The 13,556-nt window shown below is 46.3% G+C and overlaps 1 protein-coding gene across 1 annotated transcript; it reads right to left on the bottom strand.

Moving 5' to 3' along the window:
- Positions 1-11,790: 11,790 nt before the first annotated feature.
- On the bottom strand, positions 11,791-13,149 carry LOC144228639 (zymogen granule membrane protein 16-like). The gene is made up of 3 exons (XM_077760547.1): positions 13,095-13,149; positions 12,778-12,910; positions 11,791-12,094 (listed from the first exon to the last, which is right to left on the bottom strand). The coding sequence occupies exons 1-3, from the start codon at positions 13,147-13,149 to the stop codon at positions 11,791-11,793; spliced, it is 492 nt and encodes a 163-aa protein (XP_077616673.1).
- Between the last annotated feature and the right edge of the window lie 407 nt (positions 13,150-13,556).

Here is a 13,556-nt window from a genome sequence, read left to right as displayed (position 1 = left end):
CAAAGTGAGTTTCACTTTCTGCAGTTTCTTACCTGGGCTTGTTTCGCGCCCTGTGGGGCGGGGGTCGTTTTGTGGGTTCTCGGACTTGAACTTAGTGCCAGGCGACGGTACTTTACCGTCTGGTCACTGCTGTAGGTCTGGACCACACTATGTGGATTGTAGACAGTCACGTTGCACTTCCCTCTTGCTGAGCCCAGATCACCATGCAGGTGCCAGGTGACAGGTCTCCTCTTTTGTTAAATCTGCGCTGGGGAGACCAGAGGAGACCAGCTCGGATGTTCCTTACTTTGTAATTCAATACATCGGAGTGAGCCTTAAAGGCATGTTCAGTCTTTTACCTAGTCGACTTCATCCAGGTTGGGTTCAGCCCAGTGTCCTAGGGGTTCAGCCATCTGTGAAGTCCCTGTTCTTTCTGGAAGCTTAACCACGGATGAATGTCCCATCTTTGAGCTCCCGACAGGGCCCGGGTTTAGACGTATCTAGCCTATTAAACAAAACAAATGTTAGACCAGTGGTTCTCAAATTTTTTGGCCTTGCAATCCTTTACATTCTTAAAAAAAAAAATGAGGCCTCAGGGACGCCTGGCTGTCTCCCTAGGTAGGTAGAGCCTGTGACTCTTGATCTCAGAGTTGTAAATTCCAGCCCCAGGGTGGGTGTAGCGATTACTTAAAATTAATTTAAAAATCTTCTTAAAAATTGAGGCCCCAGAGATCTTTTGCTTATATGGGTTGTGTCTTCATAGTTACTGTATTAGAAATGAAAACAGAGGTGCCTGGGTGGCTCCGCTCTGGCTATGAAGCTTGCAACTCTTGATTTCCGCTCAGGTCATGGTCTCACTTAGTGAGTTTGAGCCTTGAATGGCTGGTAACAGTGTGGAGCCTGCTTGGGATTCTCTCACTCCCCACTCTCTCACAAGCTCTTACCCCGCTTGCTCTCTCTCTCTCTCTCTCTCTCTCTCTCTCTCTCTCTCTCAAAATAAATAAACTTTAAAAAAAAGAAATTAAAATTAAAAAAAAATTTAATGTTCTATTTATTTTCGAGAGAGAGAGAGACACAGCGTGATCAGGGGAGGGTAAGAGAGAGTGGGAGACAGAATCTGAAACAGGCTCCAGGCTCTGAGCTAGCTGTCAGCACAGAGCCTGATGCGGGACTCGAACCCATGAACAGTGAGATCATGACCTGAGCTGAAGTGGGATGCTCAACCGACTGAGCCACCCAGGAACCCCAAGAAATTAAAAATTTTTTTTAAATATTTATTAATGCACTTAGAAATTGCAGTAACATATCCACAGAGACAAAGTAGATCAGAGGTTGGTGAGGGTTGGTGAATTAGGACTATTGCTGTTAGCTATAGAGTTTTTCTTTGGGTGATAGAAATGTTCTGGAATTAGTGTGATAGTGCACAACACGGTGACTATTAAAAAATCGCTGAAGTGTACATTTAAAAATGATAAGTGAATTGTATATCCATTTAAAAATCTGCCCCCAAAATTACAATAACAAACCCATTACACAGAATATAAATAACATTTTACTTTTAAAAATAACTTTTTAAAATGTCCATAAGATTTACCATTTAAAGTTTATTTTGAGGGAGAGTAAGTGGGGGAGGAGCAGAGAGAGAGAGAGAGAGAGAGAGAGAATCCTAAGCAGGCTCTACTCACGGGGCTTGAACTCAGGAACCGTGAGATCATGACCTGAGCCGAAACCAAGAGTCAGATGCTTAACCAACTGAGCCACCCAAGCGCGCCCCAGAAATAAATTTGGAAATTTTTTCCGAAGCAAAATAATAATAATAATAATGAGATGGGTGGCATTGTTTTACATTTTTTACAAATATAATGTGTGGCTTAAGGGAAAATAGCTGTATTCTCATATCTGCTTCTGCATTCAGTATATTGTGATATCGGTACATCATATAGCTTCTTGAGAACTGTAAGGCTTCAAGAGAGGATGCAAGGAGAAAAGTCAGATGGCATCTCAGTTTTATTATGAAAATGGTTTTGGCCTTGCAGCCGCCCCCCCCCCCAAAAGTGTCTCACGGGCCTCCAGAATCTCCTGGACTGCACTTGGGAAACTGCCCTCTTACACGATCGGCAGTTTGGTCTTCCCCACACTTCAGAAAAGCCTCTTCAGGGTTTCCCATTTGTTGCCAGTCCCCGGAAATTTGGTAAGGTCCCTGCCAGGAGTCATGGAAAGAGCACAGGTCAGGGGGTCAGGACTTCTAAGATTGAATAAATAGCATAGGCACCGGGCTTTGTATCACACCACCCGGGGTAGAGGCGTAGCCAGCCTCTCTGTGCCTCCATTTCCGGAGGTGCTAAAAGGGAGTAATGGTTGAATCTGCTTTCTAGGGTCTTAAGGATGTGCATCTGCCTGGTGGAAATTAGGTTCTTAAATACCTGACAGGTGAAGGTAAAGAAGCAGCGGGTTTTTTTTTTTTTTCCTTTGGGAAGCAAAGGAGGAGAGAGGAAAGTCATGAATTTACACCATAACAACTGGAAAGAGACTAGTCAGTGAGGAACATGGTTCTGTCCTTTAAGCCTGAGAAGATCTAAATGAGGATCATCTCAGGTGAGAGGCATAGCAGCAGTGATGAGGAAGGGAATTGGTGCTGCAAAGACCAGATCTGGGGGGTCAAGTGGGGACGGCGGACTCCTGTGAGAGATAATAGAGCGCTCAGGTGGCCAGGAGCCTTGCCAGTCTGCCAGGTGGACATCTGTTTCCTTCACCTCATATATGGTTATATCAGAGCTGGGTGGAGGGGTGGGGAGGTTCCTAAAAGGAACCGCAGGCCCTTTCCTGAAGGCTCGGAGGTAGGCTCTGAAGGCTGCTGTGCATGCAGCTAGTTTGATGTGTTCATTGCAGGGGATGCCTCGAGAAGACAAAGCAGGTTAGCGTATTCACATTTACGGCATGGGGCTCCTGGCTGCTCAATCGGTCAGTCGGTTTGTCTGTTGAGCGTCTGACCCTCAATTTCAGCTCAGGTCATGATCTCAGGGTCATGGGATCGAGCCCCGCGTCAGGCTCTGCACTGAGCATGAAGCCTGCTTAGGGTTCTCTCTCTCACTCTCTCCCTCTCTCTCCCTCTCTCTCCCCCTCCCTCCCTCCCTCCTCCCTCCCTCTCACTCTCTCCCTCCTCCCTCCCCCTCTCTCTCTCTCCCCCTCCCCCTTTCTCCCTCCCTCTGCCCTTCTCCCTAGCGCACGTGCACCAAATCAATAAATAAGATACTGTAATCCCTAGAGCAAGAATTCTCAAAATTGTGGTCTGGGGACCCCTGGCCTCTACAGAGTTAAAGCAATTTTTTTTTAAAGTTTATTTATTTTTGAGAGAGAAAGTGTGTGTGTGTATGAGTGGGGGGGGGAGCAGAGAGAGGGGGAGACACAGAATCCGAAGCAGGCTCCAGGCTCTGAGCTGTCAGCACGGAGCCCGACACGGGGCTCGAACTCACGAACTGCGAGATCATGACCTGAACCAAAGCCGGCAGTCAACCGATTGAGCCATCCAGGCGCCCCTAAAGCAATTTTCATAATACTAAAGATGTTATTTGCCTTTTCAGTCATTCTCTCAGGGGCATACAGTGGAATTTTCCAAGTGCTCCATGTTTTCTAATATACAACAACAGTTTGAATGCAGAACAGGGTAAACTAATCTGTGGTGAAAAGGTCAGAAGAATGGTTGCCTTTCGGGAGTTGAGGGCAAGAAGTGACTGGGAAGGGCCCAGAAGGAATGTTTTGGGGTGATGGTAAGTCCTATATATCTTGATGGAGGATTTTGGGTTCCACAGGCATATACATTTGTCAGAACTCATGTGCAGAAGCATGGCATGGTTTTTTTTCTTCCTTCCTTCCTTCCGTTTTTTTTTTAATGTTTATTTATTTTTGAGAGAGAGACAGAGACAGAGCCCAAGTGGGGGAGGAGCAGAGAGAGAGGGAGACATAGAATCCTAAGAGGCTCCAGGCTCTGAGCTGTCAGCACAGAACAGAGCCCGGCTCGGGGCCCAAACTCACGAACCGTTGAGATCATGACCTGAGCCAAAGTCAGAAGCTCAGCTGACTGAGCCCCCATGATGAACCATCATGGCATGGTTTTCTAACTGTAGGAGCTTTAGATTGGAAAATCTTGTCTAAGATTTTGTTTCTAAGATGATTGAAAATCACAGACTTGTGAAAATTCCAATGTCAGATTTCAGTGTCAGAAAGACCTGAATTTGATCCTGACTCTGCTCTGTGCTATGTTTGTGACTTTGGACAAGTAACAGCGTTTATCAGAGTGCTTGACACATTATAGGCATCTAAAGAATATTTGTAATATGACTGAATGAAGCCATGTAATTTTCCAGAGCTCTACTTTGTACTAAGTCCAAGAAAGCTCACTTCCATTTGCTCCAAGATTTGGAGGGTTTCTGGGTGACTTTCCTTTAATGGCAAACCGAAGCAGAGAAAAAACCAAACATGCTTTTGTTTGGGTTTGCTTAGTTATCGCCTACTGGGGAATAAACAGGGGCATAAGCCTGGAGGGGCAGAGACACATCAACCTTTGACATCCACTGTTGTAACTCTTAAGCCACCTGCAAACATAACTGATTTCTGTCTTACTGACTTCATCTGAAAATTGAGACCATGCTTACTGCCTTCCAATAGGATTGTTGTCACAATTCAATGAGGTACTTTTTGCATAGTGCCTGAACTCACAGTGGATGCAAAATAAGTGTAAGCCCCCTCTTCCATTTTTCGTCCCTCTGTGCTATTTTCCTTGAAATAACCACACCCCAAAACATGTATGACTGCTAATATAGTCTTCCTTCCTGAAGTGATCCTTAAATGTCCTCTCCTATGTGCTGGGTTAGTAATCGAACTATATTTGCATTCCTTTCCCCATCACATACGAATCCACATGATAATGCCAATGATTGCATTGTGTCATCGGCTGGACTTGAATTTCTTGGGCTCAAATCTTTCTTGAAATCCACGAACTATAGGGGCGCCTGGGTGGCTTAGTCGGTTGAGCGTCCGACTTTCGCTTAGGTCATGATCTCGTGGTTCGTGGGTTCGAGCCCCGCGTCGGGCTCTGTGCTGACTGCCAGCTCAGAGCCTGGAGCCTATTTCAGAGTCTGTATCTCCCTCTCTCTCTGACCCTCCCCTGCTCATGCTGTCTCTCTCTCTCCTAGAAATAAATTTAAAAAAAAAAAAGAAATCCACGAACTGTAGTCCAAGGGGAGTCTTCTCTTTCTTGGAGAGTTGGGGTGCTCTGTGGGTGGTGGTTGTTCAGGGATTTGACCTTAGCTGTCTCCTGGGTGACTGCGTCAGCCTGTACAGATTGATGCTTCTTTATTCTTGGGACTGCTCAAGAGGCCTGGCCCTGTGTTTCCTTAAAATAGCTCTTTTCTTGCTCCGCTCTGCAGTGGGAACTTGAGGACTCAGTACCAGCCACTGTGGGGTCCATGGTGGTCTAAACCAGGAGGCAATCATAGTTCTATCAGCCAGTTAATTTGGTGACCTCCTGTTGGGGTCACCCAACAGGGTAGGGGTGGGAAGGGTCTTTTTTTTCCCCCCTTAAGTTCTATACTTAACATGGGGTTCAAATTTATAACCCCAAGTTCAAGAGTCCAGTGCTCTATCAACTGAGCCAGCCAGGCGCTCCTAGCTGGGGGTGGGCTCTTCTTTTTGAGAGGTTGCTTTTCAACTCCAGTTACCATCAGAGGAGCTGCTGGCTGTCTTCGTAGCCTGTGGATCTTTGGGCCCTTCATTCCAGGTGTGCTCCAGAGCACTCCCTACTTGGAGGGGCCTCAGACATGCCCCTATTCCCGGCCACCTTAGGCCCTGTGCCTGGGACCTCCTTCATACACATAACTCAGTTACCCCTATTTAACATTCAACTACCACACAGTGAGGCCAGTTATTTTCATGTAACAGTAAATTCTTAGAATTTAGATTTCTAGCATGTGTGAACTGGATAGGTCTTAGTATGTGACCCAGAGAAGCTCTTCTTACAAATGGGTAATCAAAACCCAGGGAGGTTAAGAGATTTGACTGAGGCCATGTAGCTGAGTGGAGGCAGGACTTAGGTTTCCCAAGTCCCTGTGCAATACTCTGTCAACCCACTGTGACCTCTGCTAGCTAATAACTAACTCAGCTAAGTTCCCAGCATTCGTCAGTAATCTTTTTATCTGACTTTGGTCGGCAAACTCGTTCATTCCCTGCTGTTGTCCTGATTCCCCACCCCAGCCCTCCTAGGTTTTCTCAGGTGCAACAGGTAGTTTGTGTCAATTTGGCTAGGCTGTAATAGAGTGCTAAATCAAAAGCGATCTAGGTGTTGCTGTACAGATGCTTCGTAGATGTGATTACCATCTACAATCATTTGACTTTAAGTAATGATCCTGGGTAAGCTGGGTAAGTATCATCTAGGCAGTCAAAAGACTTAAAAGCAAAACTTGTACTGCATGTCACTTATGTGCAGAATCTAAAATAAAAAAGTTGAACACAGGGGCTCCTGGCTGGCTCAGTCTGTAGAGCATGTGACTCTTGATCTCAGGGTCATGCGTTTGAGCCCAACCTTCAGGATAAAGATCACCTTAAAAAAAAAAAAAAAAAGTATTGCTTAAAAAAAAAGTGGAACACATAGAAACCAAGTATGGTTTCTAGAATGGTGGTTACCAGGAACAAGGAAGTATGGGAAATGGGGAGATTTGGTAAAAGGCTACAGGCTTTCCACTGTGTAGCATGGTAACTATAGTTGATAATACTGTAGTGTATGATTGCAGTGTGCTAAGAGAGTAGATCTTAAGCATTCTCACAAAATTTTTAAAAATGTTTATTTATTTATTTTGAGAGAGAGAGAGTGTGAGCATACAAGCAGGAGGGGGCAGAGAGAGAGAAATGGGGAGAGAGAGAATCTCAAGGCTCCGCACTGTCAGTGTCGAGCCTGATGTGGGACTTGATCCCATGCACTGTGAGATGATGACCTGAGCCAAGATCAAGAGTTGATACTCAACCAACTGAGCCACCCAGGTGCCCCCCAAAATTTTTTTATTTTTTATCTTTGTTATTATTTTTTAAGTAAGCTTCACACCCAGTATGGAGCCCAAACACGAGGCTTGAACTCATGATCTAAGATCAAGACCTGATCTGAGATCAAGAATCAGACACTTAAGGGGTGCCTGGGTAGCTCAGTCGGTTGAGCGTCCAACTTAGACTCAGGTCATGATCTCACCATTCATGAGTTCAAGCCCCTCATCAGGCTCTGTGCTGACAGCTCAGAGCCTGGAGCCTGCTTCGAATTCTGTGTCTTGCTCTCTCTCTGCTCCTCCCCTGCTCACACTCGATCTCTCTCTCAAAAATAAATAAAGATTACAAAAAAAAAAAAGATGCTTAACTAACTGAACCACCCAGACATCTCCCAAAAAAATTTTTTTTTAAGGGTTACTCTGGAACACTTGGGTGGCTCAGTCAGTTGAGCATTCAACTCTTGATTTCGGCTCAGGTCATGATCCCAGGGTCATGGGATCGAGCTCTGTGTCAGGCTCTGCACTGAGCATGGAGCCTGCTTAAGGTTCTCTCTCTCTTTCCCTCTGCCCCTCTCCCTAGCTCATATGTGCTTTCTCTCTCTCTAAAAAAAATAAAAGTAGGGGTCCCTGAGTGGCTTGGTCAGTTAGGGGTCCGACTTCAGCTCAGGTTATGATCTCATGGCTCATGAGTTTGAGCCCCTCATCAGGCTCTGTACTGACAGCTCAGAGCCTGGAGCCTGCTTCGGATTCTCTGTCTCCTTCTCTCTCTGCCCCTCCCTTGCTCTCTCTCTTTCTCAAAAATAAGTAACTATTAAAATAAATAAATAAAGGTAAATAAAATAAAAGAGTAACAATTGCTAAAATAAATAAGATGTAGTGATGTACAGTATAGGGAATATATATAGTTAAATATATATATTTATAATATATATATTATATTATATATATATAGTTTATATATATATAAAGTTAAAAATATTATAGTGACTATATATGGTGACAGATAGTAGCTAATCATGGTGACCATTTCATAGTGTATATAAATATTGAATCAGTGTTGTACAACTGAAACTAATACAATATTGTATGTCAATTATTCTTGCATAAAAAAATTTTTTTAACTAACTCTGAGGTGATGGATGTGGTAATGAACTTGACCGTGGGAGTCCTTTCACAAGGTATATGTGTCAAATCATCACATTGTACACTTTAAATATATTACACTCTTATTTGTCAATTATACTTCGATAAAGCCCGAAAATTATTTTTAAAGAAAATCAAGTTACTACGAGTGTAAATTTTGATAATAAATTAATTTACAAGGAAGAAAAAGAGCAAAACTGAGGTTGCCCTGAGGAAGAGGAAATTCTGCCTGTGGACTGCAGCATCCGCCCTGCCCAGGAGTTTCCAGACTGCCAGCCTGCCCTTCAGATTTCACACTTGTCTTACCCACATCCACCCATTGGTTGTAGAGCCAATGCTTTGCAGTAAATCTCTTTACGTATAGGGGCACCGGGCTGGCTCATTCGGTAGAGGATGCAACTCATGATCTCGGGGTTGTAGGTTCAAGCCCATTTCTGGTAGAGATGACTTAAAAATAAAATCTTAGGGGCACCTGGGTGTCTGGCTCAGTCGGTAGAGTGTCTGACTTCTGCTAAGGTCCTGATCTCGTGGTTCATGAGTTCAGTCCCCAAGTCCAGCTTTGTGCTAACAGCTCAGAGCCTAACGCCTGCTTGGGATTCTGTCTCCCTCTCTCTGCCCTCCCCCTTCATGTTCCCTCTCTCTCTCTCAAAATCAGTAAACATTTAAATGAATAAATAAATAAAATCTTAAAGGGGCGCCTGGGTGCCTCAGTCAGTTAAGCATCCGACTTCAACTTAGGTCATGACCTTCCAATTCACAAGTTCGAGCCCCCAGTGGGCCCTGTGCTGACAGCTGGAGCCTGCTTCAGATTCTGTCTCCCCCTCTCTCTCTCTGCTCCTGCTCCACTCACATCACGCTCCTGCGTGGGCGTGCTCTCTCTCAAAAATAAAGCATTTAAATAAATAAATAAAATAAACTCTTTAAAAAATTCTGTATGTATATATATATACGTATGTCCCCTCCTAGTTTTCCTCTGGAAGAATCTGAATAATACAGCACGTAACTTATGCAACTGAACAAGTCAGGATTAAGTATTAATTCCATCAAGTTTTACTCCATACTCACTCCCTCTACAACTAACCTGTGTATCTTCACTCATCTCTATTTCCTTCTTTTTCTATGTTTTCTGCCCCAACATCTCCATAAAACATCCTCCCTCGTCTCCTGTGAGACCTTGTTCCCTCAGTTACCTCCTCTTTCCTGAGCCCTCAGTCTCTTCCTCTCTCTGACTCCTTCTTCATTATATAAACAAGCTCATGTGCCTCCTGTCCAGGAGGAAACTGTGCAATTGTCGTTTTTATATGTTCACATTTCTGCATAGGCTGAGGCCTGAGCCCTGTACTGTGTCCCTATCACACGTGTGCATGCGTACACACACACACCCCTTCCCTCACCAAATCTTCCCTTCAACTAGAGAAAAAGAAACAAATCTTCAGTGGACTTTGTATTCCCAAGCACCTAGCAGAGAGTGTTTGATAAACGTATGGTTAGCTCGATTTAGAAATTTTAGAATTTTATAAGTAAAACAGTTTTTCTTTAAAGAAAATCTTTTAGAAAAGCCCAACATGAGGGTGCCTGGGTGGCTCAGTCGGTTAAGCGTCCGACTTCGGCTCAGGTCATGATCTCGCGGTTGGTGGGTTCAAGCCCCGCGTTGGGCTCTGTGCTGACAGCTAGCTCAGAGCCTGGAGCCTGCTAGAGATTCTGTGTCTCCCTCTCTCTCTGACCCTCCCCTGCTCATGCTGTCTCTCTCTCTCTCTCTCAGAAATAAGTAAAACATTAAAAAAATTTTAAAAAAAGAAAAGCCCAATATGTAGACCACACAGAAGCCGGGAATCCATTACTGCATCATCTTCTGTTGCAGCTGCCTGTCCGGTGCCAGCGCCTTCACCAGCGGGTGAGAAGTCTATCCTGAAGTTGACCAGGTATCTGATGTGTCAGGTTCAGCCATACAAAGGAACGAAATCCTGACCCGTACTACAACGTGGATGAAGTATGAAAACATGCTGAATGGGAGAAGCCAGACACAAAAGATCACATTATCGTATGATTCCACCTACATGAAATGTCCGGAATAGGCAAATCTGTAGAGACAGAAGTAGATGGGTGGTTATGAGGGGCTGGGAGAGAGGGGTGGGGAGTGACTGCTTAATGGGGATGGATTTCTTTCTGAGCTGATGACAATATTTCAGAGTTAGCAGTGATGGTTACACAATCTGTGAATGTCCTAAACCCACCGAAACAGCACATTTTAATAGGGTGAATTTTGGGGCCTGATGGCTCAGTCAGTTAAGTGGCTGACTCTGGATATGATCTCACGGTTTGTGAGATTGAGCCCCGCTTTGGGCTCCTCACTGAGTGTGGAGCCTGCTTCAGATTCTCTTCCCCTTTCTCTCTGTCCCTTTGCCACTCATGCTCTCTGTCAAATAAACTCAAACAAGTAAGTAAGTAAATAAATAAAAGGGTGAGTTTCATGTGCTTTATGTCACACACACAAAAAATACAGTGACATAATATTCCATTCCATGGACTTGTCTGAGAGAAATAAAGGAATTACGCTAAAAACAATCTAGGCCTGGGTTTGTTTCTCTGTTAATATTTCTTTCTAAGATTACATGTACATAAGTGTTATCTTTGTCTAATCGGGAAAGAAATGTGACTCTGCAATTCCCCATGATGTGAGTGAATCTTTGGGGAGAGATGAGTGACTTCCCCCACTCCCAACCACCACCACCAAACGGCAAAAACCGAACAGCGTGGTAATTTTAGAACAGGGAACTAGAGTCCCAAGAATGATTTCCAAAGCGACTTAATATTGCTGTATCTATCCAGCCACTCTGTCGCTTCCCCTGAATGCCAACCAACCCCTGGCATTCGCGGAAGCCCGCCATGGAACTCTACTCCTCTTGGAACGCCCTTTTTTGAGGATGGTCTTGGCAGAGTAGAAGCTGTCGGGGAGGTGGTGGCTTCCTAGGGGGAAGAAGCCCAATTCTGAGCAAGCTGAGCTAAACAGGGAACGTCAGTGCTTATGGGCAAAGGTGGGGAGGAACGAGGCTGGGGTAACAGAGTTCTTGACACAAACTTAGGCCAAGCTTCGAGAGTCAGGTGGATTCTGGGAAAGCACAAAGGAAAATGGCCTGGGCCACCAAGAGACAGCAAGTGGGTTAATGTCAAGGGAGCCAGGTGCCAGCCTTTTGCCGGGGAGACACTGTCAACGGGAGACAAGAACTAGAGCGTGGATGTAGGGGTTTGATGAATAAGCCACAGCCAGGCTTCACCCTCAGCCTTAGAACTCCAGTTGGGTAAACAGTCTCAGGAGCTATCCTTGAAAAAAAGAGTTGGTTCAGGACAGAATCTTATTTCCTCTATATAAACTATGAAGAAAAACACAAGACTTTCACACCTCTCTCTGTCCCTCCCCCTCTTCCCTGGAATGACGTCGACAGATAGCCTGAAAGGGGATGGGCACATCCACAGCCAGAGTCAGGACGCAGTTCCCAGATGCACACAGCCACATACACACCAGGGTCAGCTGTGTCCTTTTATTTATATTTTATTGAGCAGATGGGGTTAACGGTTAGGCGGTTCTGACACCCCAGCTGCAGTGCTCAGCCCAGGGCAAGGCAGCGGTTCAGCAACTGGTTCACTTCCTGGGGTAGACGTCCCAGTGCAGGCTGATGGCGTTGATGAAGATGCTAGCATGACCGCTGATGAATCGTAGACCGGTCTTGGGGTACAAGGGGACAGCACTGAAACTGGTGCCTGTGTCTGTCCCAAAAGACAGGTTCCGGCCCTTGTTAGTCACAAAGACCAGCTGCTTCAGGTAGGAGTTGTACTTGCCAGACACCTGGATCACTGACTCCCCAGGGTGCAGGAAAATCTCCTCCAGGTCTCCCTGGCTGCCACCCACATAGTCGCTCCACACCTTGCCGTAGCGCACCTGGAGCCTAGGGGCAGGGCGAGGAGGGAGGGAAGACTGACACTGAGCAGGGTGACCAGAATTCAGGACCTCCTGGCCTACAAGCGGAGAGACCTGCAAACTGGAGCAGGGATGACAGGCCCCCTGGCAGCCCCACGATGTGTGAGGGAAGAGAGAGCCGAGCCCTTGAGATCATACTGGGAACTTCAAGTCGTTATCCCGACAGGCTCAGAGAGGAAAAGTAACTTAGCCGGAGCCCCCCTGACAGTGGTAAGGCATCAATTTGAAACCTAGGTTCCCGCTGTACCCCCAACCCCTACGTGAAGGAAGTAGATGGGCCTTTCTGGAAGGCTCTCCTGACAGAAGAGACTTTGCTGCCCCAGATTCAGAAGGATACACGTTCTGGGGAGAGGCGTCACCAAAGTTGGAGATTGCCCGAGGGGACTTACACCTCAGGTGGGGCCAAAGTAGCCAGCTCCAGGCGCCCAAGCGGCTGTGGTACATGATTCACCCCAGGCCATGCACACACTGGGGGCTGTAGCGCTGTCACCGCACTGGCCTCAGACCCCAGTCCCCTTGATAGCTTTCACTTACCAAGTTATCCCTGGGGCTTGTTGATTGAAACAGATGTACCGCAAGTGGCTGAGGACTTTATACAGTTTAGTAAGATTGGAGAGGATCCCCAAACCACAGAAACACAAAGAACCTTACCCTGTGATGTACTTGCTGTCCATGCGGACGCGGATGGCAGTGATGGGCCCCTCCAGCTGGTAACCAGAATGGGAGAATCGCTGGCCTCCACCGCCTCCATACTCTCCATTGTAGGAGGAGGCCCTAGCCTGAACTGGAGGAGACAGTAGGCGTCAGAAGCTGAGATCTCAAGAGCTTGAGTTCCTCGTCACTGCTCCTATACCTCCCACACCTCAGTACCCACCACCCCAAGCCAGCCTCTGGAAGCCTTGGCCACCAGCAGTGCAGGAAGCTGCCTTCCCGTGACGCTACTACTGGCCTCCTGGCGTGTCACTTACTGGCATTGGCAGAGGCTGATGCACAGAGAAGGGCAAGAAGAGTAATGGTCAACATTCTGGGGCTGGAGGGGAAAGAAAGGAGAACGTCAAGGTTTACCATCTTTCCTTTGGACTTCATTTCCCCAGGCATCCCTGGGTTAGACCTCCAGTTGAGACTCAGCCATCTTTGTCCCTCAACTCAGCCCTAACTGACCCAGTCTTGGGCTCAGAAACGATGGTCCCTAGTCTCTAGTCCTGCTTCTGGAAGACACTATCTTCTGTGTGCTTCACCCCTCTGTCCTCCCTGGTCTGCAGGTAGCCAACCCCCTTCTCCCCTCCCCAATCAGAAGATCAATCCTCAGCCTCTGCCTGGGCCACCCTGTGTTAAGTCCTGTTCCCTCCTGTCACAAAGCAGGAAAAGAGATTTCAAAGACGTGGAGGCCATCTCCAAACCATAGAGGTGGTTGAGTTTACAAACTAGGA

Source organism: Crocuta crocuta, unplaced genomic scaffold, assembly GCF_008692635.1.
Source record: "Crocuta crocuta isolate KB4526 unplaced genomic scaffold, BGI_CrCroc_1.0 scaffold73, whole genome shotgun sequence".
In the NCBI taxonomy this organism is placed as follows: domain Eukaryota; kingdom Metazoa; phylum Chordata; class Mammalia; order Carnivora; family Hyaenidae; genus Crocuta; species Crocuta crocuta.
The sequence above is the reverse complement of the archived record's forward strand: the minus strand, read 5'-3'. Positions and strand labels throughout refer to the sequence as shown.